General features: G+C 59.0%; 1 protein-coding gene and 1 non-coding gene across 10 annotated transcripts in view; both read right to left on the reverse strand.

Moving 5' to 3' along the window:
- Window positions 1-10,860: 10,860 nt before the first annotated feature.
- On the reverse strand, window positions 10,861-10,945 carry TRNAG-UCC (transfer RNA glycine (anticodon UCC)). The gene is given in 2 exon segments: window positions 10,861-10,895; window positions 10,909-10,945. It is a non-coding gene; the product is annotated as a tRNA-Gly (tRNA).
- A 9,377-nt stretch (window positions 10,946-20,322) lies between these two features.
- The window catches only part of ARHGEF10L (Rho guanine nucleotide exchange factor 10 like), a 159,328-nt gene continuing 152,285 nt past the window's right edge, over window positions 20,323-27,365 (reverse strand). For all 9 annotated transcript variants that reach the window (XM_058718904.1, XM_058718903.1, XM_058718906.1 and 6 more), the window contains 2 exons: window positions 22,560-22,682; window positions 20,323-21,375 (listed from right to left, as the gene is read on the reverse strand). In XM_058718904.1, the coding sequence (XP_058574887.1) occupies window positions 20,843-21,375; window positions 22,560-22,682 (656 nt within the window). In that variant the 3' untranslated portion in view covers window positions 20,323-20,842. The remainder of the gene's footprint in view (window positions 21,376-22,559; window positions 22,683-27,365) is intronic.

Here is a 27,365-nt window from a genome sequence, read left to right on the forward strand (position 1 = left end):
CAGTCTGGCCCAGCCACAGGGAGGATGGGGACCGGGGAGGAAAGTGGACCCAGAAGGCTGAGCTGCAGGGACAGGGAGTGTGAGCCAGCCGATGGATGGAGGCAACAGCAAAGAGGTCCGGCTGCCAACCCTGACCCCACTCTTCCCGGCTGTGTGATCTGGGGCACGTGCCTTCACCTCTCTAAGCCTCTGTTTCCTCCCCTGTAAAATTGGGGGGGTGGTTTATAATGCCTCCCCCATAGAATTATGAGGACCAAATAAAACGCTCAAATACTTAGCATGGAGCCTGGAACAGAACAGGTGCACATGAAGAGCCACAAAACAATGGAAGCCCAGCTGTGGTCTTGGACTCCCGGCCATTGGCAGAGCAGAGCACCCCTGGGTGCCCCTGGGCCCAGTGAGAGGACAGGGGATGACAAGGCGGGGCAGAGACGGCAGTCCAGAACACCTCTGCAGGGCCTCTGCAGACCCTCCAAGGCCCCTACCCCCAGCCCTTCCAGCAGCTTCGCGCAGGGGCCGCTTCACAGCACTGAGGACGCTGCCCTCTTCTCGCCCCTTCTCTGAGGCTATAGTAGGACTCACATGTCACAAGTGTGGGGGAGCTGACGCCCCTGGGAATAGAGTCTGGCACACAGTAAGTGCTCGATACGTGTTGGCTGTCCTCATTTGGGATTCTAACCAAGGTTCCCCCAGGTCATGCACCAGCACCTGCCCAAACCCCACATCTGGTCCAGGCGACTGTGCTAACTGCCTGGGCTTCTGACATAAGGCTGACGATGTGGAAGCAAGCGGGAGGGGGAAATGCGGGAGGGTCCCCACCAGCTGAGGAGTCTCTGAGCTAAGCACAAGAGTCAGGGAGGCAAGAAGACGCTTAGATTCCGCTGGATCCTCCATAAAAGTATGGGGACCTGAGACAGAGAGGACCGGCTGCCACTCCCAAGGAGGCAAAGAGACTCCAGGTTTGCCACATGGACACAGAACGAGAGCAGGAGAGATGTCTGGCTGCAGGGTCCAGGCAGGAAGCCTGAGCTTACTGTCTACCGGTTCCCTCATCCCCGAGGGAGAATGTTCCCCACGCATCATGGCCACGGGGCTGGGAGAGCCTGTAGGATCAGGCATGGGGGTGGGGTGGGGAGGGGACAGGCAGTGACCAAATGGACCACGAACCAACCACGACACAAGGCCAAGGACACGCCAACGGGGGAAAGAGGCCTGAGCCAATAGACATTAGGCTTCTGCCCCTGGTCGGAAATAGAAACTTGAGATAGAAATTAAGCTCAGTTTTAGAACAATAGAGAGGGCTGCATTTTTTGCACGCTGCCATTGGCATGCAAGGTGTCTACCAAACAAAGACGGATAGGTATAAAAATTTGAGATTACGGTCTTACCGGGTCTCCCCTGCTGCCTGAAACCAGGCCGGGGACAGCTTCCCGTATCGAGGTTGAAGGGTCCTGTCTCCCGTCACGTACGGTTGGGTCCCTGGAAGGAAAACTGCTACGAGTCAAAACACGGACGCACTCTCTTCCAGAAAGCTCGTACCTGTCGCTACTCCACCAGCCAGGGATAAACAGCCTGCCTCACTCCTCACTCCCCAGCTTCGAGGAGCATCATTTGGCCCACCTTTGCCAATGTGATGGGCCAAAACCGAGAGTCTTGCTGTCTCCATTTGCACTCTTCAATTAGCAGAGTGAGGTGCTCCGGTGCGCTTTGGGAAAGCCAGGGTGTTAGGGTTACGTGACCCTTGTTAAGCACGTGCGTGTGCACAGGGTTTTTGATGTAAGACACCCTGGGGACACTCCCTCCCTGGTCAGAGAGCGCCTTCCTGTAGCTGGGCCGCTCTGATCCTCAGTTTCTGCATCCATTAAATGGGGAGAATGATATCTGTCCTGTAGGAAGGAGTAGTGGCCATTTATTTGTCATTTGCTTCCTCGGCAGTCTCTCTCCTCTCCCCTCTCCCACCCACTGCCCTAATTTCCTGGCCGCATGGTTTGGTCACAGGAAGGCTTGACTGACTTAGACCAATCTGTCTTAGACCAATCCTCCTTAGACTTAGACCAATCCTCCTGGCCACAGTGACTGATGCAGGAGTGGGCACATGACCCAAGTGCCCACAGGCCAAATTCTGGGATTTGGATTGAGCTGTAGGGTGATGTGGCCTCTCATTTACTCACAGGTGTGAAGGAGGAAGCGGCTGGTGGCCATCCCAGAGGCAGAAGGGAGGGGCCTGCTGTGAATGGTGCAACACCGAGGACATAGAACCGAGTGGAACGTGCATTGGTGCTATGCCTACCAGAGTACTGAGGCTGGATCAACCCTTGCCTGAAGCAGACATGATCTCTTTTTTAATTCTATAAGCCAGTGAGTTCGCTTTATTTTTTCAGCTCCTTTGAGCCAGGTTTTCTGTCACCTGCAATGCAAATGACAGTACTGAAGATATGCTTCCCTGCAGGGACAGTGCCTGGGTTGGCACACAGAGGGCACTCAGGAGATCACAGCCTTGGGCACAGAAGCTGGCACCCAGACGCGTAGAACAGACCCACAAGGTTTCAAACACAGCTCTGCTTCCTCCGAGCTCTGCTGTGTGACCCAAGCACCTTCACCTCTCTGAGGGCGATAACATCTGCCTTCTCAGGTTGTTGTGAGAATTCAAATAAAGTCCACGAACACGCTTCACAGTTCCCAGCCCATCATTATTATTTGTTAACGGTATTGCCGTAAAGGAAATGTTTATTCCTACCTGTCTCCCAGGCTTGACGCGAGCTCCTTGGGGATAAGGCCGAGTTTGGTCGGCGTCTTAGTTCGACAACCCAACCCATCACTCACGTGTTGATCACCTGTTGCATTTTGCCTCCTGGGGCCTGGTGGCGAGTTCCCTGCAAACAGGGGCTGGGACCCACCTCTGTGCTCCGCGGAGGGTGGACGGACGGGTAAGTCGCGTGTCCCAAATCCCTTGTTGGTGCATAAGAGAATCATGAGACCTGCCGTGTCGAAGGGTTACAACACCTACCAGGAGGTCCTGCCCACGGTGCGCTTTGGGCGGATGATAAGCCGAGGCCGGCCGTGGTGATGGGGAGGCCGAAGGCTCCAGGGCCATGGTGGCAGTGGCAGAACCAGCATTTGAACTTGGATCTGTCTGACTCCTGAACCTGTAGTTGGTGAGACGCACCCTTGGGCCTGTGACACGCCCCGATGGGTAAAGTGGCAAAAGGCCGCCCCGGAGCAGACAGGACTATGGCGTAGAGGCAAACGGTAACACGGAATTCATCAAGGCTGCTCTCGGTGGGTCACATATATAGTGCTAGGTGGTTGTCACAGCTTGAGGAAGAAAACAGAGAAGGCAATGGCCAAGAGTGTTAGCGGGGAGGGGGCTCAGGCAGGCAAGACACAGGGAGCGAGGGCTCAAGGCCTCTTGGTCGGGGGCTCCGGGTCTCTGGCTCCTGGGGAGCAGGGCAGGAGGGTGAGGCCCCTGTGCCCGGGACCTCACTGCCCCCCTTCGAGGCAGCTCCTTCACCCTAACTCTTGGGCAGACACTGTGAAGATGCGGGGTGGGGGAGGGGCTAGGAGGAGACCGAGGGGGACCTGGGAAGTTCCAGAAATGAGACACTGGGGAGGTTCCCTACTGGGACACCAGGAAACAGGCGTCACAACAGCCCTGGCGGCCAAGCACCTATGTCAGAGAAACTGAGGTTCAGAGAGGTCTCGCAGCTGGGCCGTGCCACCCATTAGACAGAGCCGTGCCCACTGCCGACCCCAGGAGCCTCCCTCTCGGGGCCCCTGGTCAGAACCAGAAAACATGGGTAGGCAGGGCCCCACCTCCTCGCTGTCCCTCACGGGCCCTGCCCAGGGGCGCCTGCACCTGTCAGCCCACGTCTGGTTCCCACATCTGTCCCCGAGGCCCGAGACAGGAGATTCTGCCCCCTCGGCAAGGCTGGAGCAGGCCTGAGGGGCCTAAGATGCCCACTGCACAGAGGAGGACACTGAGGCTCAGAGAAGACCACAACTATCCCGGCCACCCAGCGGGCAGGATGCAGCACACATGTTAGAACCCAGTCTGTCCCTGCCCCTGGTCCCTCCTGGGGGACCCCACTCTCTGCCCTCCCCCTGCAAAGGGGAGACAGCGGGCACCTCCCCACAAGGCCTGAGTGTCTGACAAGGTGGTGGGGGCAGGGCGAGCTTCCCTAGATATGGAGGCACCAGAGAGGTAGGCGTGGGGGGGGAGTGAGGCCAGATACTCCCCTTCTTACAACCACCGGGGACACGGGGGACCATCCCTGCAGACACTCAACGTCTCTAAAAGCAATTTGCCTTTACGCCCCTTCCCCTCTCAGGCTTCCTCCGCCTCGTCACAGCCATGGATTCACCCCAGTGCCCTCTGCTCTCCTGGGCAGGACGTCCATCTCTCAGAACGGCTCCCTCATCCGGAACCACAGACGACAAAGCGACACCCACGAGACCGTGGCGAGGACGATTCCCAGCAACAACAACAACAACAACAACAACAAAGCGGCCAAAGGCTCAGGCTCCCCTCCACACAGCAAACCTGTGAGTCCCTCCCCGTCCTCAAGGCGAGGCCCCAGGGACATCCTCGCTGCCCCTTGGCCTCCTGTCCCCCTCGCCCCGCCACCCTCCCAGAACCCAGAGTCAGGGAGGCCCCTTTCCTGGCGGGGGGGGGGGGGGGGGTTAGTCAGGGCTCCAAACGCTCTGCTCAGGTGTCCACTGGGTTAAGAGCGGGACCCGGCCTGTTCGCTGATCTCGGAAGAGTTGTTGACTGACTGACTGACCAACCGGGAAAACCAGGGTCCAGGAGGGAATTGCTCCCCAGAACCCCCTCTCCCCGGAGGATTTCTCTGACCCTCCGCCCAGGCTGAGTTAAGGGCTCCTCACAGGAGCTCCCTCGAAGCCCGGAAACATCCAAGACACGAAAAGGTGTAGGTTCTGCGGTTCAAGCCTCGGCTCTGCACGGACTAGCTGTTTGCCTCCGGGCAAGTGGCCTAACCTCCCCGCAGTTCCCTGTCCTCACCCGTAAAATGAGGGTAGCAGTGTCTGCCGTGGAGAATGTTTGCGAGGCGTCACGAGGCAGGCAGCAACGCAGCATGGCACCCGGGAGGTCCCGAGCTCCCCCAGACCACCACGAGGATCTCGCCATAACGTCTAGGTCACTGATCTTTCGCCACCTGCCTGTGAACTCATCAACACCCGTAGGGACGCCTGTCGGGCATTTTCCCAGAATCCCACAGGGACCTCCTACTGCTTCCTCGAGCCCGCCAACGTCCACACCCGCAGGTCTTACGCAGAGGTGGGGGGCCCCTTAGCCCATGTCTACAGGGAGCCGGGCTGTCCGGGAGTCCCCAACCCCAAGGCTGGCCGTTGGCCAGCGACAGACAGGTCCCCAGCAGGGCCAACTCTGAAGTTAACTTCTAGTCCAGAGTCCCCGTGAGATGCGGCTGAGGCCACCTTCTGTGGGATTTTGCTCGAAGTCATACCCCAGCGTGGCTGCACCGCCCCCCCGCCCCGGGCCCTCCCTCACCCTGCCCTGCACCTGAATCCTCCTCTCCAGCAGCCACAGTGGCAGATGTCACGCTTACCTCTACCCCCCACGCTTAACACAGTGCCCAGACACGGGCCGCTTGGTCCATATGGGTAACTGCTGAACTGAGTGACATGGTCAAGAAAAGGATTGAGGGAGGGGCACCTGGGGTGGCTCAGTCGGCGAAGCGTCCAACTCTGAATCCGGCTCAGGTCACGATCTCACGGTTCCTGAGTTCGAGCCCGGGGTGGGGCTCTGAGCTGACAGCACAGAGCCTGCTTGGGATTCTCTCTCTCCCTCTCTCTGCCCCTCCCCTGCTCCTACGCACAGGTGCTCTCTCTCTGTCCTCCCTAAAATATAGAGAGAAACTTTCAAAAAGAAACAGAAAAAGACTTAACCAAGGCATGACTTCTGAGAGGGAGAATGAGACTGAGAGCCGGCAGGGCTCCCCCAAACCCCCAGCTGCCTCCCTTGCCCACGCTGAGAGCCATTTGCAGCTATAAATGTTCAGTGGAACATGTGGTCTTTAATGCACGGGCTTGAGCTGCGCAAACAAGGTTATAAAATGTCAAGGCAAATCAAGCCGGGATCCCGGGGCGGCCCCCCTGACGTCATAGCTGGGGGCGGGGCTTGCCCGGAACAGGCAGGAGGAGGCTCAGAGCGCACAGAGTGTGGGATGGAAAGAAGGGGCGATCTGGCCCCCACTGATGATTGCTTCGGTTGTTTTGTTGGTAATCCTTTGCTCTGACATGATCAAAGATGGGCAAGCAGGCCCACATCTAGAACGTACCACGGTCAAGGAGCGGGGGGGGGGGGGGGCGGTGTTTCCCCCTCTTTTCCTCCTCCTCTGTGCAGGTACACAAGGGACCCGGCACTCGAAGGTGCTCGATGAGACCCTTGCCCTCCTGGAGATTACATTCTAGAGGGAGAAAAAAAAAGTCAACCAGGAAGGCGTGACAATTTTAGATACTCACCGATGCTATGAAAATCAGTGGGAAGGAAGCCTGCGGTGGCTGGGGGGAGTCCAGTGGGATGATGCCCCAACAGTATCTGTATGAGGACGTGGCAGCAGCCCAGGGCTGGGGCTCCAGCAGCAGGTGGCCCCGGCCGTCTTCCCCTCCCCCCCCTTCCCTCCACTGCAGACCAGGCATCGTTTTGCAGACCACCGTCCTGCTGCCCAGCCTCAGCCGTGGGGATCCCTCACGGGATCCGGGCAAGGGGGTACAGGGAGCCCAGTGGGGCCGCACCACCTCACTCAAGACATGCCACAGAGGGGCTGTGCGTGGCACCCAGGGTGTTCTGGGGGTGTTCAGGCACGCCTGGTGGAAGTTACCACAATTTGTAAGATGAGGGAGAGAGAGAGGGGTCTGAATCCTGGCCTCGGCCACTTAGGGGCGGCGTCACAAAACTGGGCGCTCCCGAAGCCTCAGTGGCACCATCTGTAAAACGAGGCCAAGCCTGGACTCCACCTGTCAGGGCGGCTGCAAGGATTGGATGAGATCCTGGCACAAAGTCAGCCCTCGTTTCGTGGCAGTTGAAATTACAGTGAAGAGTCTCTGATTTTAAGGTTCAATCTTGAACCCCTGGCTCAAGATTTAAAGATTCTGTTCACAAAGTAAAGACTAGACGTTGCTAGAACGTCAGCTCTGGGAGAACGGGGATCTGGTCTGTTTGGTTCATGATTTTATCCCCAGTCACCTGGCACCCAGGGCCTGGCATATAGGTTAGCAATTTGTGTATGTGTGGAATTGTGCGTGTGTGTGCGTGTGTGTGTGTGTGTGTTGGATGAATGAGTGAATGAACGAATGAATGAATGGCCAGGCTGACCGCTCTGTCCAGTTGCCCGAACCAGAATCTAGGATGTGTCCCTGCCCCCCCCCCCCAGGCATCCCGCCTCCTGACCAGCAGCTCTCGGTCAGCCCCTGCAGACAGCCCCTCGCTCACCTAGAGTGACAGCCTCCGAATGGGTTTCTCCTCCCCTCCCATCTCAAAAATCTCATTTCCAGAAAGAAAAGAAGTTCATTAACCAAACCCCGGGCATTCTGCCGCAGGGCTGACCCATCATCAGGCACAAAGGAAAGTCTTAGTCACTTACAAAATTAACCACCAGGAACTTGGGCCCCACAGGCCACAGCACACCCTCCTTCCCAAGGAGCAGGGGGATGCACGGCGGGACCGCTGGTAGTCACCCACAGCCCTGGACTGTGGCGGAGCAGGAACCTCACAGCGGTCAGGTCACACTCGGACACCTCCTCCCCTCCTCACCCAGGACACTGTGAACCTGAGCCCAGCCACTCCTGCCTCATTAAGCAGCCGGCACAGGGCCCTGGGAAACGTCTTAATTAGGTGGCCACACTGGCTTGTGTAAATTAATTTGATAAAGATAATGAAGTTCAGCAGAGCAGAGCTGACCATGTTTCTGAGAGCAGCTGCCCTGAGGCCTGAGCTCTAGGAACCAGGATCTGGGGAGGGGTGGAGGGGTTTGCGGGGCGGCGCCTCCCAGGCTCGCTGCCCCTCCCCTGCCCTCCCACACACACCCCCACACCCCTGCCCAAGCAGTTCAGCCTCTGGAGGCTGAAGGACCCAGGCTGTGGAGGGGGCAGGGCGATATCCTTCTCCACGTGCCACAGGAATCAAATCACCTGACCTCTGAGAGCCTCAGTTTTCTCAGCTATAAAATGGGTATGACAATCCTGCCTCCTAGCGCTGATTAAATGAGGTAGAATATGCAAAGCGATTGGCCCACGCCTGGAGTTTATGGTGGGTCCCCAGTAAATCGTAGCAGTTATTTATATTACCGAAATAAAATAATGGAAGCCGCCCCCCTCCCTGTCCTTGTGTGTCCATGGGGAAAATGGTTCTTTGGGATAAATTATTAAGCCCTGATTTTCCTGAGCCCCTTCTCATTCTGGACTTCCTGCTCCCTTTGGGGTTCAGAGGGCTGAAGAATTTGGTCAAGGTCACACAGCCGGTAAGTGGTAGGTGCAAGATTCAAACCCCGTTTTCCTGGCCCCAAAGCAAAGGAAGGACAGCTGTGTAGACTTACGAGTCTGCAGATAAGTGGGCTGGACTGGTGCCCGAATACATCCGATGCCTCTGTGTTCCCTCTGAGCCGGCTCTGCTTGCCAGTGTAGGCGGCTGCACAGGAGACTTAAACAACACTGAGCACACACTGGCCGTTGGTGGCGGGTGGAAGGACTGTGACATCGGGGAAGGATGTGACCTGGGGCTCAGGCACAGCTCTGCCAAACTATCTATGGCACCTTAGCCAAGTCACGCCCCTTTGGAGACCCTTTCCCCATCAGTAAAGGAGAAGGAAAGTGTCTGACTCGGGACACTTTTCCAGCCCCAGTCATTCCCCAGATCCTCCCCTGAGTCACCTGCTGTTTGGTCTGAGGATGCCTGAAATTTCTCCCCACGCCTTCTGCCTCCTGGCATAGTGCCACCTCACGGGGGGGCTGAGCACACGGAACCACCTGCACCCCATCCCTCCCGAGAGCGGCAAGAAGGACTAAGTATGGACAGCAGGGTTCCCGGACTCTCCACAAGGAAGTATCACGGGGACACGGGATCCTGAACGCAGAAGTTCTCCTCGAGATGCAAAATCCCCAAGCTGGGCTACATGATAACCTCTGATCAGCAAAGAAGAAGGACGATGATAGTGTGAAGGATTTTTTTTTTCCTTTGCTGTAAACGAGAGAGACGCATTGGGCGTCTAATTAGCAAAATATTAGGTAATTGGTGTAATCTGGGACCATTCCCTTTTTGACAGACAGCCTCTACTGTGCTGGCCCATTTCAAGCCTGAGCTGCCGGTAACATCAGCTGATAATTGTAATACTGAAAATGAAAAATCAAATCAGAGTCATCGGAGGCTCCCATTAAATTGATTTAGGACTGGAAAAATTAATGGGATTTCCCCTGCCTCCCCCCCACCCTCCCCCCCACCGCCTTGCCTCCTCCCTGCCTGGTCTCTGCCTCGCTCTGCCGCACAGAGAGAGAGAGGGAGAGAGGCTCGAGGGTGGTTGGGGCTCTGCCGCTCCGCCTCTCACCTGCTGTCTCCCTGCAAGATGGCCAGGAACCACCCCCCTGAAAGCCAGCTGTGGGAGGTCAGTAAGAGAATGGAGGGACGTACGCAGCCTCAGACAGAGCAGGTGCACTTTTCTTCCCCTTTCCCAGGAGCACCGAGCCCCTAAGATGAGGCACAGAGCAGCCTCTGCTATTTCTAAGTTTGATGAAGCAAGGAAATAGAGTCAGTCTGATGTGTGTCCCATCAGTTCCAGTGACAGAAATCAACCCAAACCAGCTTAAAGGGAAGAGAACACGCATTGGCTCATGAAACCGGGAAGTCCGGCGGGAGAGCTTGCCCGGAGACGCCGAGAACCCAAAGGTGTCGCCCCACCTCTTCTGTCCCTGCCTCCCCTCCTCCCCTCCCACCGCGGCTAGGATCGTTCCACACTGAGCTAGTGTAGGGATGGGTGTGTGGAACGTGGCCACAGACAGCTTCCAGGCTTACGTTCTCCCGGGTTAGCAACCCCGGAAGAAACAGAGCTGTCCTCCCCCAGCATCCGCACATAAAGCCCAGGGAAGGGTCCCATTGGTCTTTCTAGAGACACGCACCCTTCTCTGCCCAATCACTGTTGCCCAGGGTGGGGAGGAGACATTATACTGACCGGACCTGGGTCCCAACCCACCCCTGTGACTGAAGGGACAGGGTCTGATCGTGACCTTGCACCCCACGGCGGGAGCAGATGAGGCAGCATCCCCAACAGCATGCTTTGACTACTGGAAGAGGAGGAAGTGTGTGGTCAGGAAACGAACCGCCCCCAAACTTAGCATCTTAAAGCTTTGCTCCGATCTCTCGTGATTCTGCGGGTCGCTGGGAGCGGGTGGTTCTCCTGTAGGACAAGACCGGGTCTGGATCTGTACCTACCTGGGGACTCGACCAGGCGGCGTGTCCAAGATGGATCCACAGCCTGCGTGGCGCCCCCGTGGCCAGGGCTCTCTCTCAGGCCCTGTCTCCACACGTGTGTCCTGTGGTCTCTCCATCAGGGCAGCTGGACCGCTCCCATGGCAACCCAGGGGCTCCCAGAAGCACAAAAGCAGATGCCATCAGGCTGACGGGCAGGGTCACTTTCATCATATTCCCTCGTTAAAGCATAAAGGCCAACCGAGACTCAAGAGGAAGGTACTAAACTCCGCTTCTCCATGGGGGAAGGGACAAAGAGTCTTCACTGTCTTTTGTTGTTCTTTATTTTTTGAGGGGGGGAGGGGCAGAGAGAGAGGGAGACCCAGAATCCGAAGCGGGCTCCAGGCTCCGAGCTGTCAGCACAGAGCCCGACGTGGGGCTCGAACCCACGAACCCTGAGATTCTGACCTGAGCGGAAGTCGGACGCTCAACCGACTGAGCCACCCAGGCGCCCCTAGAAGCTTCACCATTTTTAACCACTCCCCCCGGGAGGGTGGGGCAAAGAGTGGCGAAGTGGGGATACCCATCCCATCTGTGAATGAACTCAGGAAGCGCTCACGGGGACCCTGCTCGGTGTTCGGTCTATGCCAGGGGCTGAAGTTCCTTCCCTCAAAGGGAGACGCATGGTTGTGGTACCTTTGTTGCTATGGGAACCAAGCCATTCTAGAGGCACAGGTGCCCTATGGCTTCCTCCTCAGGAGAAAGTCCACGGAAACACAGGAAAGAAAGAGGAGAGGGCTTCTGTCTGGCAGAGAGAGAGAGAGAGAGAGAGAGAGAGAGATGCTCTTGGAGCTGCCAAAGGCTGGGTTCCTCGCTCTGCCTAACCAGGGCTGGAAGGCTCTGGAAATAAACTGGCCTGTATCTGAGTCTCGGACCTCCAAAGACCAATCATGTGGCTTTGAGGGGGTCACCTCGCCTCTCCAACTTCCATTGCCTTATCTCTAAGAAGGGCGGGATAACAACCCACCTCGTCAGCGTCTAAAGAGAAAATGGGCCAAACTGTGCGAAAAGCCTAGCACGGTGCCCGGCGCAGAATAGGTCCTAAATCATGACAAGGCAGAGGGGTTTTCATCACTGCCCACTGTATGTACCTGTTCGAGGTGCTGCTCTGGGTGGTGGTGGACACTCCGTCCTTTGTACCCAGATGCCCGAAGTTCTCCTCCCCCACGTCAGTCCCGAGTATCCCTAGAGAGAGCTGGCGGGAGGCCCTCCCTGGTAGAACCATCTCCGGGAGACCGCCGGCCCTCTGAGCACCTTCGTCCCAGCCTGTGGGCTTCAGGCCGGCTCGGGGGGAGTCGGGCTCAACATACGTATTTCATTTTACACGCGTTGAGTTTGGGCCCCTTGAATCTCACATCCGGAGAAACATGCAAATGAATGCAAATGATGCCCTGAGTTATGCAAAACAGTATGCAAATGCATGTCCCCGGATTCGCCACACAAGAGGACCCGGTCACCTAATTTAGCTGAAACAGCAGGGGAAGAAGATCGTGTCTGTCCATCGTGTCTTAGTTAGGTTCGGGCTGCAAAGAACTCAGGAGACCTTCTGGAATGGAGCTCAGGGGTCTCCGGCCACACCTGGGCCACCGGCACCCAATCTCTAGGACCAGGAGCCCTCGGGCCCAGTTCTGCCCGCAGACACTGGCTTCGCAGTGTTTGTAAAGCTGGACCTTCCGACCCCCTGACCTTCAGAGGGGAGGGCACTCGTTTTAGGGGCAGTCGTTGGGGCGGGGTGTATGAAGGTCTTAGCTCTCTGACCTTCCGCAGCTCCCTCTGATCCAGGTAGAGGGACCGACATGGCCAGGCTACCGAGGGTAATTGCCGCAGGGCAGTGGCTGGTATCGTGCAGGCCCAGCAATACCCGTGGCAAGGTGACTTTCTCCAGCCGCTCCTGAGCCCAGTGCTCCGTGTAGGCCTCCAGGTGACACCACCCCGCTCCCCCTGCAGCAGAGGACCCTGAGTCTCCCTTCCCTCCAGGCGGGCCCTGAACAGGGTGCTCCCGGCCGCCCCCACCCACATACAGCCACCTGCTCGCTGCTGGTCAGGCCCGACACTGACATCCTTACACTGAGTGAGCAGGCCCCGGGGGCTGAGCACTGCATACACATGGGCTCCTTGACCCGGGATGTCCCATGACCCTGGGACAAGGGCCTCCAAGAACCTCATCTTTTCAAACTTTTGTTGCCCGTTCCGTTGGCCGTGAGGCTGGGGGCTCAGCCCCGGGAAGCCAGGGACCGCGTGGCCTCCTTGGCTGCCCAGGCGCCGGGCCCCGGGGGGAAACTGGCTCGCAGCGGCCAGCAGGAGACGCTTGCGGACGGGCTGAAATCTACTCCGAGGCCGTGCGCGCTCAGACTGAGGCCCCTTTTCTGCAAACGTACACGGTCTCTTTTCCGGACCCATTAAACAGCCCACGACAGGATGTCGACTTATCGGTATGGTGGTTACCGCTCTTCGCCATTGTTTGCCCAAAAAGCTCGATGAGCAGCTCCAGCATTGGGGCCCCCCAAGCCAGCAGAGCTGACAGAAGTTTCTGCACAAACTGCTGTGCTCTTCAAGCCGGCTGGAGCAGAGCTGTGCCTCTCTTTAGAAGGTACTGGAGGCGCCCAGCAGGCCCGGGCATTTACCACTCTAAGGAGGAGCATCTAGGATACAGACACCTGGCAGGGCTCCGGTGTGTGATGATAATGATCAAGTTGATGAGGGCTTCCCATGGGCCAGGAGCTGCTCTGAGTATCCTACGTAAATTAACTCGTTTTATCCTCCAAACCGCCATGCACACAATGCTGTTAAAGTCCCCCACGTGCTAGAAAGAAAGACCAAGGCTAAGGGTTTGCAAACATTCCATGGCTCGGATCGGCACTTGCGCCCCTGTTCTCATCCAGGGTCCTCAGGCGGCAGAGCGGAGGGGTGGGGCCAGGGAATGGGCCCCAATTTACCACCAAGGTTGGGGGGTGGGTAGGGCCGGGTCAAGGGTGTGGGCCTTAAGGCCGTAGCCCTGGGGTCCCCTCCTGTGCTGTGCGACCCTTGGCAAGTGACTTCACCTTCCCGAGCGGCCGTCTTCTCATCCGTAAAGCGGGGGGTTGAGGAAAGAAACCCTCTGGGAGTATTGGTGGTGATCCTGTGTGAGAGAGGGGACAATGCACTTGACACGGCGCCTGGACCCGGAAGAAAGTTTGGCACGCCTGGACTAGTATCGGGCAGGACTTGAGCGCCCAGAGGTGCAGGGACCCGGGAATCCCACGCAAACCAGCGACAGGGCCAAACCTCAAGCCGCGTCTCCTGACTCGAGGCCCGCAGCGCCCTCTCCGCCACGCACCCCGATGCACCTGTCGGGCCTGGCTTACAGGTGCCCCGCGCACCTGTAAGAACCTGTTCCCCGCGGAGGGGGAGGCAGCTGTCGGCCTCGCTGCTCACCGGGAAAGGTTTGTGGTTTCTGTTGATATGAAGGGAAGACAAGAAATAGCTTGGGTAATTATATTAATTTTCCTCAATTTACACATTCTTGCTATTTGCCATTTCCCCAGGAATGTGCAAATGAGGAGTTTAAGTGGTTCAGCAGCGCCGTAATTGGGTCGGCATTGTTGAAAAAAAGTTTCTGTTGTGTGTCTCATCATTAGCTGTCTTCACGGTTGAGGGTCCTGTCTCCCCTCTCGGACTGGGAGCGCTCCGGCCCGGGAGCCTCCACCATCTGACCGGAGAACCTTCCGAGGACAGAAATGTATCTCCCCCGTCAGACGAGGGTCTCCTGCGCAGAAACTCTATCTTTCCCAACAAACTGGCAGGTCCCTGAGGGTGGGGCTGGGTCTCCCCCCTCAGACTAGCAGCTTCCTTATCAACCTAGGTGATAGGGGGCTTTGAGTCCTCCATCAGACTGGGAGTGCCCTGAGAACGAGGACCTCCCTCCCCCATCAGTGGCTCTGTCTCCCCCATCAGGCTAGTAGGGTCAGTGCTGTTAATGTCCCCACAGTGTGTGGCTGAAACTCAGATTCCACCCTTGTGTGACCACTGCCCACGTGAACACACATGCCCATGCTTTGCAATCCAAAGAAAGCACATATCGGGCCCCCAGGAGGCAGGTTTCAGAGGCTGTCGCCCCCACAGAACAAGGGGACAGTCCCTTCTCGTGTATGTGGTGTATTGGGCTTCCACAGGGCTAGGGGCCCGGCAGGGGTCCACAAATCACATCGGTGGCAGGAAGACTGGTCCCTCTTAGGACAAGAAGCCTGTACCCAGTACATCGGTCTGGCCCCAGGGAGGGACAGCCGGGGTCTCCTCTGGCTTCTTTCCAAAGCCTGGACTCCAGAGGGACCCCTGTCCCAGGACAGGGGCAATCTTATCTCCCCAGTGACTCTGGCCGAACGTCGAGCCAGCAAAGCTGGACGCCGTGGGGTGATCCGTTTGTGATAGAAACCTGGGGTTTATTTGCATCCTCTATAAATCTCGATGCGCTGATGGCTCCCTGGTCCCCACCCCACCGAACCGATGCCAGATAGCGTGCGTGTTATGGGCCGAATGTTCGTGCCCCGCCCCCGAGTTCATGTGTGGAAGCCCTAACCCCCGCTGTGATGGTATTCAGAAGTGAGGCCTTTGGGAGGTAATGAGGTCATGAGGGTGGGGCCCCAGGGTGGGATCAGCACCCCTGTAAGAACGGGAAGAGGGACCAGAGCCTCCTGTCTGCCAGCCAGGAAGAGGGCTCTCACCAGACACCAAAGCAGCCAGCACCTTGATCTTGGGACTCTCCGGCACCCAGAACCGGGAGAAACAGATTGTTTAGGCCACCCAGTCTGGGGTATTTCGTTACTGCACCCGGGGCTGACTGAGACAGGGAGGCACAAGCTCAAACAGACAACCAGCTTTGAGTTCCAAGTCTGATACTTCTGTGTCCATAGCAAGACCATCCCCTCGAAAGCCTGGCTTCGCTGGGGAAGAAAACATTTAAAATCATAAAAGCCGCTTCTCCCATACGTTCCCTCTGGCAGTACACACAGTCCTGGGGGTCTCAGGATTCTCTCTCTCTGGCTGGCCTGGAGCGCCAGGAACTAATGCCTCTGGCTGAAGCCTCAGCTGGGGACACCCTGATGGCAGTGGGGGGGGGACAGATGGTGGCCGGGGTGACTCTGAGGCTTGCTCTGTGCTGTCCCCAGAGCCCCCGCTGCAGCTCACCTGATCAGTACTGCACCCTGTTCTGGCTCCCTTCCCTTCCCTGTCCCACACATGTCCCCTCCTGCTGGTCCTTGGCCTCACCTCCCTAATAAAGGATTCGAATCAAAATCCTCGTCTCAGGCTCTGCTTCTGGGGGAAACGCCGAAGCAAGAGCAAAGCTCTGGGAGCACAGAGATACCCACAAGCCACTGAGGCACTCTTCCCCAGCCAGAAATCCCATTTTAGGCAGCAAGTCAGAAACAGGACAGACTGGAGGGGAGAAGCTCGAGCTTGGCCCCACACCTGAGGCCTCACAAGTCCAGGAGGAAGTCAGGAAGCCTGAAGGGAGCCTGGGCACCACGGGCAGGGGGCTGCGTCTCCAATATGCCCACCAGGTGGGAGAGCGGCAGGGACAGCAGGACAGGGGAGGGTCCAGGCCTCCAAGTCCAAGATGGCCCAGCTGGTGAGAGTCCCGCGGATAGGGGTGCAGAAAGGCGGCAGGAGGGGGTGGCAGGCTGGGTTACCCACAGGTGGCGGGGTGGGGGGAGCAAGCGACCTGTCCTCAGCCTGAAATTCCCAACCAGCGGCTGCGCGGATCCCAGCTGGGAGGTGGGTCCGGTGCACCTGCCTCCTGACAACTAGCCCCCACCTGTGCCTGCTCGTCAGGGGTGAAGTAACAGCACTTCTCCTTCTAGGGCAAGGGCAGGGGACAAAGGTGTGCGGCCCACCTGGGCCCCAGACCCCACCCAGGCCCCCTGCTGCCCTCATGCCCAGACCAGTCGGTTCTTTGCCTCCTGTTCCATCTTGAACCCACTGCCATCTGGCTGGTCCCCCACGGCTCGGCCCCCTTCCTCTTGTCAAGGTCACCGATGGCCCCTCTGGGCCTAAATGCAAGGTCACTTCTCTCCACGGCACTGGACACAGAAGATGGCTCCCTCTTCCTTCTGACACTCTCCACACAGCTTCCAGGACGGCAAGCCTTCCTGGTTCTCCGCCTCCCCCGGCTCCCTGGCCCCTCCTGTCCACATCTCAAGCCTCCAACCCTGGCCTCTTCCCCGTGCTCAGGCCCCCACACCTCCCCGCCCTCCTCTGCGCCCTGGAGATCTCCCCGCTCACCCCTGTCTCTCATGCGGACCTCTCCCTAGAGCTCCAAACTCCCAGTCACTGTCCTGCCTGCCCAAGATGCTCGGTGACAACTCAGTGTAACGCCCCAAACCCCCTTCCCAGTCTTCCCGGGAAAAGCCCGCCCCTCCCACACCTTCTGGCAACTCTTTCGAGCATCCCTGATGCCCCTTCTGTCCCCACCCACCCAGCTGCACACCGCGCAGGATCTGACACCTCCTCGCGCCTCCACCGTGGCCACTGGGTCACCGCCACGGCCCCCTCTGTGTGTGCTCTCTGGACTCCCACACTTCTGCCCTTGCCCTCGACGGATCATCCTCAACCTAGCAGCCAAAAGTGATCGTTTGAAAGCACATGACAGATGGTGTCACTCTTCTTCTCCAAACCCTCCCACGACCTCCCGTGTCACAGAGGAAAAGGCCAAGTCCCTCCGTGATCTGACCTGGTAACGCGTGACCATCCCCCCGCGCCCCCCCCCCCACGGCCGCCCGCTCCCTCCACCCCAGCCACCAGCCACACTCCTGCCTCAGCTCCTGGCACTTGCTGTGCCCTCTGCCCAGAATGTTCTATGGCCTGATGTCTGCTGCTCCTTCAGGTCTTGGCCCAGATGTCACCTCCTCGGTGTGGCCTCCCCAGACAACCCTGCTTTTGACATCACAAGCCCCCTCTGCAGCCTTTCTACCTCCCGGCATCTGTGTTCTCTCTCCAGAGCACAAACACCACGTGACGTGTTGTCCTTACTTACTGTCAGTGCCCTCTGTGCCCATCAGCAAAATGGGGGCCGGGCCGTGTGCAGAGTTCACCACACTCTACCCAAGTGCCTACCTGGATCCGGGTCCTGGCACACAGTAGGCTTTCCGTAAATGTGCAATGACTGACAATTCAATTCCCCTGGCCTGGACTGTTCCTATCTCCTCTCTGAGGCACAGAGAGGTTAAGGTGCTCGCCTGACATCACACAGCTGGTGAGCGGGGAAAGCATCGTTGGAACTCTGGTCTGTCTCCAGTTTTTACTCTTGGAGGCAGGGTGGTCTGGGGGCAGGAGTCCGGCCCTGATGCTGCCTTGGGGGAATTACTTCCTGAGCCTCGAGTCCCTCACCAGCGGAGCGGCCACGAGGACACGTGAGTGCTCCCCGAACGCTACGGTTATTGTTACTCTGATCAGCCCCTTAAAGCGAGGGCCTCTCTCCCTCCCATGCCAGGCACGTCCTCGACGTGTTTCCACATCTCTGGAGCTGCCAGACGCCCCCAGCCCACCCTCGCTCTGTTGTCAGAGACTCTGGAGAAGGGCTGTTGACTGATATGATAATTTCGCCGTGGAGCTAAGTCAGTCACTGAGGATCTCCCGGGTCCCCTTCAGCTGAGCGTTCTGTAGGGCTAGGATCTAACAGACCCGCAGAGCTCCCAGACGCCCACTCCTGCACAGAAGGGGGACTTCTTAATAAGACAGTCTGCCTCAAATCGTTTGGAACAAGGCAGGCTGCGGTGATGTAAGGGATAATCGCAACGCTGCTGTTGGAGGATGTCCCGGGTGCTTTCCACGGACTCGTTACCGCTTGTCCTCGGCAATTCCCTGAAGCGTCGCCCCCGGTTTAGAGGTGAGGATTCTGAGGCCTGGAGGCGAAGGGACGGGCTTAAGGACACGCGACAGGCCTTTCATGGAGCGGGACTGGAACACAGGCCTGCCAGATCCTAGCCCCCAGGCTTGGTCACCGGCCCAAGCGGCCGCAACTTACCGGTCGATCGCTGTCCTAGGAAACGTCTCAACCAGCATTTGACTAACGGGATCAAGGCCCCCCCCATGGGAGCCCCACCCGGACGGCATTCAGTAAGCAGCTGAGGCGCAGTGCACCTGATTTCCTCTCCCACCAGCAGGGGACAGGACAGTGGTGAGTCTCCCTTGGATACTAAATGGGAAACTGAGGCTGAGAGAAGATGGGCCTCGTCTGGAACGGAACGTCCGGCGTCCTGAATGGCCAGCGTCCACGGCCACGCTTCCTGCAGACACGGCTCCCCTCTCCCCCTCCTGGGGACCCACACCGGACCGCTTGCCCGTGGGAACAAGCCGACCTCTGCACGCCCACCCTCTGCGCAGGCTGTCCCCTCTTGGAGCCCCCCCCCCCTTTCGCTGCAGCACCCTCGACCTCCCCTACGCCCTCGGCCGCTGGCACTTACGCTTGCCCCCCACCCAACTGCGCACTGCCTGCGGGCGGAGGTGGCTGAGGCTTGCTCACCTCCGCGGCCCCAGCAACTAACACGGTGCCCGAGGATCTAACAGGAGCTCAAGGGGTTTGCGGAAAGGGGTGAGCGAGTGAGTGGCTCCTCCAGTGGGCGAGAGCCCTCCAGGTGGTTAGGGCCCGGCTGCCGTGGCCTCTCCGTGGTGGCTCTTGTCCCCCCGCTTCCCGGGGCGTCCGTGAAAGCCATCGAGCTGCACAGCTGGGTCTGGTTGACAGGTCCGCCTCCCGCCCCCGCTGATCTCTGCTTCCCTCCTCCCCGCCGCCTGGTGCCTGGTGCCGCGAGGCCGGGAAGTGTGAAAGGGAGGACGCACAGGTGGGCGGGTGGTGGGTGGACAGACAGGTGGACAGATGCCAGTGAGGTGGTGGGTGGGGAGACGGAGAAAACACCTCCCTTTCGGGTGGGGGGGATTGGTTTTGTGGCCTTGCCTGCAGGCAGCTCCAGCCATCTGAGGTTGGAGACTGAGCCAGGAGAAGGAAGCCGGGGCCCCAGGCAGCCCCGCCCGCCAGTCGCGCCCCACAGCCTGGGCTCTGCTACCAGCATCTGGAACTCACCCCTTCCTCCCTCGGCCCCCTCCCTGCCTCGCCCCTTGCCCACAGCAATAGCCCCAGACCCCTATCCCGCACGCGGTGAAGCCCTTCGCCTCCCTTCCCTCCCGGGTCGGCAGTGACAGGTGCCAAGGCCGCCTGCCTCCATACCATTCCGGAGCAGGGACGGCAGCCTTGTCTTCAAAAACTGTTCGGAGGGGCCTGGGTGGCTCAGCCGCTTAAGCGTCTGACTTCGGCTCAGGTCACGATCTCGCGGTTCGTGAGTTGGAGCCCCGCGCCGGGCTCTCTGCCGTCAGCACGGAACCCACGTCAGATCCTCTGCCCCCCGCCCCCCGCCCTTCCCCCTGCTCGCTCGCTCTCGCTCAAAATAAATAAATAAACTTTAAAAAGAAACTATTCAGGAAAGAAGCTCCCAAGAGCCCCTTCTCGAGCAAAAGAGAACTTTCCGGGATGATGGAAATAGCTGGACCTGTAGTGCCCAGCGCGGGAGGCACACACCCCGTGGGGCTCTCCAAGACGCTTCTCCAAGACGCCCCACCCCGTGGGGCTTCTCCAAGAAACGTGGCTATGGGACTCAGGACCTGGATTTGTGATTTCATTTCATTTTAATTAATTACACGAATAAAAAGCGACACGTGGCCAATGGCGAGTGCACCGGACGGCTCACTCTAGGGCCTGTGCCACGGCGGGCCCCCCCCACCCCACCCGGTTCCGGAACAGCCCTACCTCCTGCCCTCGTGCCTCCGTCACACCTCAAAAAACAAAAAGTCAGCCCAAGCGCTCACATTCTTCTTGCCTTTTATTCCAGCATCTCCCAGAGCTCCAATATGTACAGACTTCATTTATACACATAATATACACCATATATACGCATTTATATATATATTCACACACCAGCCCACACGCTCTCATACACTCACACGCACACGCCCGTCCAGGAGAGGCGCGTGGCCGTCTCTGAGCCCCGCTCGGCCCAGACAAGAGGTGCTGGGTTTGCCAGGCAGTTGTGAGGTTTTGTGTTTGTTTTTTGCTTTTAAAAAGAAGGCCATTTCCTCCAGAGGTATCCTCTCCCTGCACCCAAACCCCTCCCCCAAAACTCTGAAATATTTTCTTTTTCTTTCTTTCTTTCTTTCCTTCTTTCTTTCTTTTTTAAAAGGAAGAGGTTCTCCTCTGCTCGGCCAAGGTAGTTCCGGGAGACCCAGGCCCATCCCCACGGCCCCTGGAAGGCGATCCGTGCTCCCGGGAGGACCCCGCATGACTGTCGGTCGCCGCGCCCGCGGCTGCGCGCCCCGGGGTGGCGGCTATAGCGTCAAGGGCACCTGCCAGATGAGGAGGGCGCTGTCCGTCTCCCCGCAAGGGGCTGGCCTCCCGCTGCCGCCCGAGGCGCTGCCGAAGTTGCGGTAGCCTTGCCCCCCGGAGATGATGGCCACTGAGCAGATCTCCTTGCGGTGGGCGTCCCGGGCGCAGGGCCGGCCGCGCACCCAGACATCCGGGTCATCGGCCATCTCGTAGATGGAGCCGTCCTCCTCACTGTGCTCCAGGGCCGAGCCGTCGGCGGGCGCGGGCTCCCGCACGGACAGCAGCGGGCCCGGGAGGTGGGCCGTGGAGCGCAGGCGGTACTGAAGGAGGATGCCCTTCTTGCGGGTCAGCTCTCGGCCCACGCGGCTCGCGGGCGGGGGCTCGTGAGCCTGCCCGTCAGGCTTGTCCTCCTCCGCCCGCGGCCCTTCGGCCTCCTCCTGGTCGCTCCGCAGGATGTCGGGGGCCAAGACGCTGGTAGCCACGGCCAGGAAGGCCACGGGCCCGCAGTGACCGTTGAGCGACACCATGCCTTTCCCTGCAAGAGTGGGGCAGGGAGAAGGGGCCCAGAGGCCCAGCTTTAGAGGAGGCACCCAGACCTCTCTTGGAGAACGTTCTGGGTGGTGTTTTGGTTTTACTAACTGCTGTGGATGGTGGAGCCTCCGGGGGAGGGGCTCTCCCACAGCCTAGGGCTATTTTCTGTGGAGGAGCGGGACAGGGGACAGCAGCGACCTTATCAACCACTTGGGGGGGGGGGCATCAGCGTGAAAGCGCCAGCCACACGTCTCCGAGCCGTTGGCTCTGCCCAGAGAACCTTCCCCACCCACCTGCCGCTCCGCCCCATCCCCTAAAGCCCAGCTCGAGCCCCTCCGCAGCACCTCCTTCTTGACCCACCCACAGATTGCTGAGCGCCCGCGTCTCTGTGCCCCGCGGGCCCGGAACACCTGCCGGCATAGCACCCGCCACCCCAGACCTCAGCTGCCTCCACCAGACTGTCAGCGCTGGGGGGCAGGGTCTCTGCCCGATACGTCCTGGCAAACCCAAGGACTGACACCGGGGGGAGCAAAATGATCTCTGTGATGGAAACAGGAGATCTTGGATTTAGGAAGAGACTCTTCCTTAGCAGGGAGGGCGGCTCAAGATCCGGCTGGGCTGGTCTACCCTCAGGGCTTCCCCCCTCCCCCTCCCCACCTCAGCCCTCCGGCAGCAGCTGGAGACTGCTCTGCCACGACTCTCTCGGAGGCCAAGAGGGGCCCGGGGCTCTGGGGTCCTCCCTGACCCCGCCCTTGTTCTCCTGGCCTCGGTGCCACAGGTCCCGGCAGACCTCCCGCTGCTCCACAGGAACACATTTGCACACGGACCCCATCCCCAGAGGCCCTCAGTTATTTCGGTCTCTGGAGCCTGGACATGTTGAAGCTTCTATGGGGAGGGAGCAGGAAGGGGCCCGGCCACTATTCAGGGGTCCCCACGAATCCTGAAGGCACTGGACCAAGACACGCTATTGTGCCCACTGGCCGGATTAGGAAACTGAGACTAACTCAGAAAGCAGGTGGGAGACAGAGAGGGAGGGGAGGACATAATTCCGCCGTGCCACAGCGCCACCTGTGGTGACAGAGGACATTGGAGAATGACGCCTAAACACCTGGGCACGAGACACGCCCTCCCCGGCCACCTGCAGCTGACTGTCCCAGGCCCTGCCCAGACGGGCTCCCAGAGCCTCACCTGTGATCTTGGGGATGCCTTCCAGCCGAGGCACAGGCAGCAGGACGATAACACCCTGGTCGGTGCCCACCCAGAGCAGACCCTGGCAGATCAGGAGGCTGGTGACACACAGGTGCTTTTGGCCTGCGGAGAGAGAAGCCAGCGTGAGCCGCACAGCCTCCCCCGGGGACGGCAGTGGGTTCTGGGGGCTTCGAGGTGAGGAAACGGCTCCTCCTGTGAGACCGGCAGGAAGCTGGATGGAGCTGTGGTCAGGACATGGGCTTGGGAGGCTGACCTGGCTGGATCCCCCAGCTGAGTGCCCCTCTACCCAGCCTGTTTCCACCCGGGGAAAGTGGGACTGCCCGAGGAGGCAAGGGGGTTGAGCCACTGGCCACGGAGCTGGCCCGTGGGGGCCCTCCGTGGCCAGGTGGGGAGCAAAGACAGGGTTTGAGGGCGACGCGGATGTTGGCGTACATGGGATGCCTCGGAAGGGAGCCGGCGTGGACGCAGAAGCGAGGCGAGTCGGCAGTCTGCCGCAGTCCCTCGGTCTCCAGCCCAGGCCTGTCCTTCCGCCCACGCGGGCCCTTCCCCGGGGGGAAGGCACAGCGCACCTGGCAGCCCCTGGCCCGACGTGCCAGGAACCAGCACGTTACTGATGGCGGTCCAGATTAGCGCTTGACCGTCCCCCTGGTGCCGTCTCTTCGTTTCATCAAGAATGCGGTAGCAGGGACAGTGCGGGGGTCCCTCTGCCCTTTACAGGCAGGAAGCGCAGCATGAGCCACGCCCCACAGCGGCCCAGAGCAGGGTCTCCAAGGCCAGGCGCTGGGCTCAAACCCGGGCTCTGCCCCTTCCCAGCTACGTGACCCAGGCCGGTCCCTAAACCCCTCTGTGCCGTGGCTCCCTCACCCGCAAGAGGGGACAATGACGATATTCCACAGCCTCGTCCTGAGGATGAAACGAGTCAACGACTGAGCGGAAATCACCTAACCCAGTGCCCGGCACACGGCACACACAGAAAGGTGCCTTCGGACGCTATTGCTGTTGCCCTGTTGACGACTACGGTCGCCGGAAAAGGGCACGAGGGACAGGCGGCACCGACGCCCCCCTGCCTTCCTAAAGGGCCATCTTGCTTCTTGCCCGACTCATCCTGCCCCCCTGAGAGGGGCCAGCTCTTCCCTAAAAGGAAATTCGAACTCATGCCATGTGCCATGGTGACAACAGTGCCACGCGGTGTGTGAAATGACGCTCAGAGCGCCAGTTCGCGGCCTGGGCGTGTCTCAGCACCAACAGCAGGGCCAGGAGGCCCCCAACTGCATTTCTGGCAAGTACCCGGGTGCCACTGGTGCGTGCTGGTCCAGGGACCGCACTCTGGAGTTTCTAAAGCACACAGAAACCCGGTCTGGTCGGACGTAAGCCTTGCAGCGGCCTGGGACACGTGTGAGACACGGATGTTATGCCTGTTTTCCAGATGAGGACAGGAAGGCCCAACGAGGTCACCCAGCTGGTGAGTGCGGGGCAGGGGCAGGGCTCAGGTCTGCTGGTTGCAGTCTGTGCCTCTGTTGCCTCTCCGCTCTTGAGCACATTACTGCGGTTCCACGCGGGTAAGGGTATGAGCTTCCTGTGCACGGCAAACAGCCTCCGAGCCGAACGGGGTGGCTCCCCAGGGTTACCCTGTCGGGGTTCACGCGGCACCGTCTAACACAATGGACTCTACCATCACTGACCCACTCACTCGGCACTCCAGGACACCCCAAGCACCTACTACGCGCAGGACTCTGCACTCAGTGCTGGAGGCACAGTGGGAGCCACACACGCAAAGTTCTGCTCTTGAGGAGCAAACACTCTAGGACTTTCTGTGATGATGCAAATGTTATGGATCACGCTGTTCGATGCGGCAGCCACTAGCCACAGGTGGCTCGTGGACGCGGGCTATGTAGCTGGTGGGATTAAGGCACTGGATTTTTCATTTCATCCGGTTTTCATCGTCATAGCGGCTACCGTATTCGCACTGTCTAGAGAGCGGAAAGAGGAAGTGAAGACATAAACCAGGAACATAAATACGAGGCAGGGGATTCAGATGGGAGCATGGGGCAGGGAGAGAGTGGGCAGGAAGGTTCCTGAGCTTCCTGATTTACCCCCACATTCTGGAAGGATAGGGAAGCAGGCATGGGGACGTGAGTTTCGAAGGACAAGGAGGAGGCAGCCACCCCGAGCCCCGAGCTAAGGCCTGGGGCACAGCATATGCAAAGGCCCCGTGGCAAGAATAAGAGGGTGGCAGGAGCAGACTACAGCCAGCGCAGCTCGGGGATCGGGGGCGGGGGGGTGGAGCTCAAGACAAGCAGAGAGTGGGTAGGCCAGGGTAAGAGCGGTGACTGTTCATTCTGAAGCTACATTCTGGAAGCTACTGGAAGGTCTGGGCAGAGGCGTGGGTGGCCTGGCTTGGAGGAGCGAGTGCTTTGGCCTCAGTGTGGTGGAGGGCAGGGAGGGAGCAAGCAGACCAGCCAGGCAGAGATGTGGTGGCGAGACGCTGTGGTGGCCTGGAGGACGACAAGAAGCCAGCACGTTCGAGATCCGGTCCGAAGTCGAATGGCAACCCTCTGGCAGACTAGAGCGGGTTGGGAGAGCGGACAGGCGTCGAGGGCAACTCCGAGGTGTTTGGTCTCGAGCAGCCGGGCGCCTGGCAGTGCCTGGGACGCCGACGGGAGGGCGGGCCTGGGGTGGAAGGCCACGCTGCCTCCCGGATACGCGGACGCACGTGGTGGGCCTGGCCACGCGACGCGAATTGAGTCCCACTCGCGGTGCTGATTCAACGCGGGAACGCACACCCCGGGAAGAAGAGCCGGGCCCGTGTCTGGACAATAAGGGCCATTTCACAAACAGGTCTGGGTGTGTGCAAAGCTGGGGCTCCTGCCCACGCCCGCGTCAGCTCAAAACGTGCAGATGCCAACCAGGAGGACGGGCTCCCGGCCGGCGGCGGGTGCTCCCAGCCCCTCCTCACCACCTGGCCCCAGCTCGGCCCTGGTCAGGGTCTCCATCGCCCCATCTCTCTCTCTCTCTCTCTTGCCGCTTGCTTTCGCAGATGGAAGCCTCGTGAGGGCAGCAGCTTATCTGCACACTCAGAGTTGAGTTGATTCCCCAGCTCGCGGCTCAAGTGCCCTCGGCTCGTGAACAAATGAACGAGTGAGAGCAGAATAGCAAAAAAGGACACGGGTGTGGGTGTCACGCGCGGGGCGTGCGAACTGACAAGTCATTTTCTTTCCCTTCTCTATCAGTGAGTATTATAAACCTGCCTCGCTCAGTTTTATGATTATTGGAAATACACGTGTGTCTGTATAATACACACACACAGTTGGGTGCAGCTCTTAGCCCAGAGTGTACAATCAATAAAAGGAGGCCATTAGGATAACGTCTGTGATTATTAAAAGGACCTAGACTCGTGGCTCAAGATCAGCTCCATCAGAGCCATAAACCCACAAAAATAATTAAGCCCAGAGAGCGAGCAGTGGCAAATTTTTCATCTTGCTGCCTCACCTCCTGTTCCAGGGAACCCTGGGGCCGTGAGCCCAGCAAGAGACGGCTCCCCGATGCCCCCGCATCCTCCCGGCCCCCACTGGACAGCTGAGACCCAGCCGACGAGAGGAGGGCAGCAGGAAACCCAAAGAAGTACCACCAGCATTGAGAAATGACTTCATCTGCAGACCTCATTCTAGGGCCCTTCCTCCTCCCCGTCTGCCTCGAGGAAAAGATCAAGACACTTCACAAACAGTCCGAAAGGAAAAAAAAAAAAAATTCTAATGGTGGATAAATATTTTATCACAGAGACTTAATGCAGCAGTGTTCGACTCACCCAAGCCATCTATCTGGAGATATACAACTTTAAAAGGCTCAGGCTCTTGGAGAACATTTTATTAATGACCTGTCTAGTTAGGAGGAGGGGGGGAGTTTAGGTTCAAAAAATGCATTAATACCAGCCGGGTACATGAGAGGAAGAAAGGGGTCGGGGGAAGGAAGCGTGATAAATTTTTAACACGCCCTTAAAAAAGTCCACACTTAGAGGAGGAACAAATTTATTACTAATTATGCAATTATTTCATTTGGTGGTGTGGGGGAAGAAAAAAAATACTTAAAAGCCTTTTAAAAATATTTCTAATAAAGAATTTACGAATCCTGCTCTGTTGTTCTTCCGCCAGGGGCACAGTGTGAAACGGGTCTGAAGCCGCCCTCTCCCTGGGGCAGCTCCGGCCCGACTCTTCTGGGGTTTGGGGGGTCCTGGCCCCAGCCCCAGGCTCCACGGTGTCGCTGACTAGGAACGGCCCAGCAGAGGAGGCCCAGGGCACTAACCCCTGGGGAAACTAAGCCTCCCCCACCGCCCAGATGTCCCAGGGCCCAGCCCCAGGGAGGTCTGGCCAGCGAGAGGTGGCTTCTGTCTGCCGGATGTAGCAGGTGCAGCCGGAAGGACATGGGCTGGAGAGTGGGGACCGAGCAGGGAGGCACCCTGGGAGATGTGCAGCCCACAGGGCGGGTACGGCGAGGGGCAGGGATGGCCACGAAGATGAGAACAAAGGTGATGCCAGTGAATGACGCTGCCGTGGACCAGGACTCACTCCAGCCAGAGACTATGGGGTGCTGTCCCTGCCCTGCCTCAGGCAAGGCCCAACCTCCCTGGGAGGCAGGGACCGGGGATCCCAGGGGTTCCCCACCCGCCCCAGGTCACGGGGCTGGACGGCAGCAGAGCCAGCCTGACTCCAGCTCTGGTCTGCCCTGTGCCCCATGGCCAGGCTCCGACTCAGATCTCGGCCCCTCCGTGTATAGATGGGGCAACTGAGG

The sequence above is a fragment of the Neofelis nebulosa genome, chromosome 2 (assembly GCF_028018385.1).
Source record: "Neofelis nebulosa isolate mNeoNeb1 chromosome 2, mNeoNeb1.pri, whole genome shotgun sequence".
NCBI classification, from domain to species: Eukaryota; Metazoa; Chordata; class Mammalia; order Carnivora; family Felidae; genus Neofelis; species Neofelis nebulosa.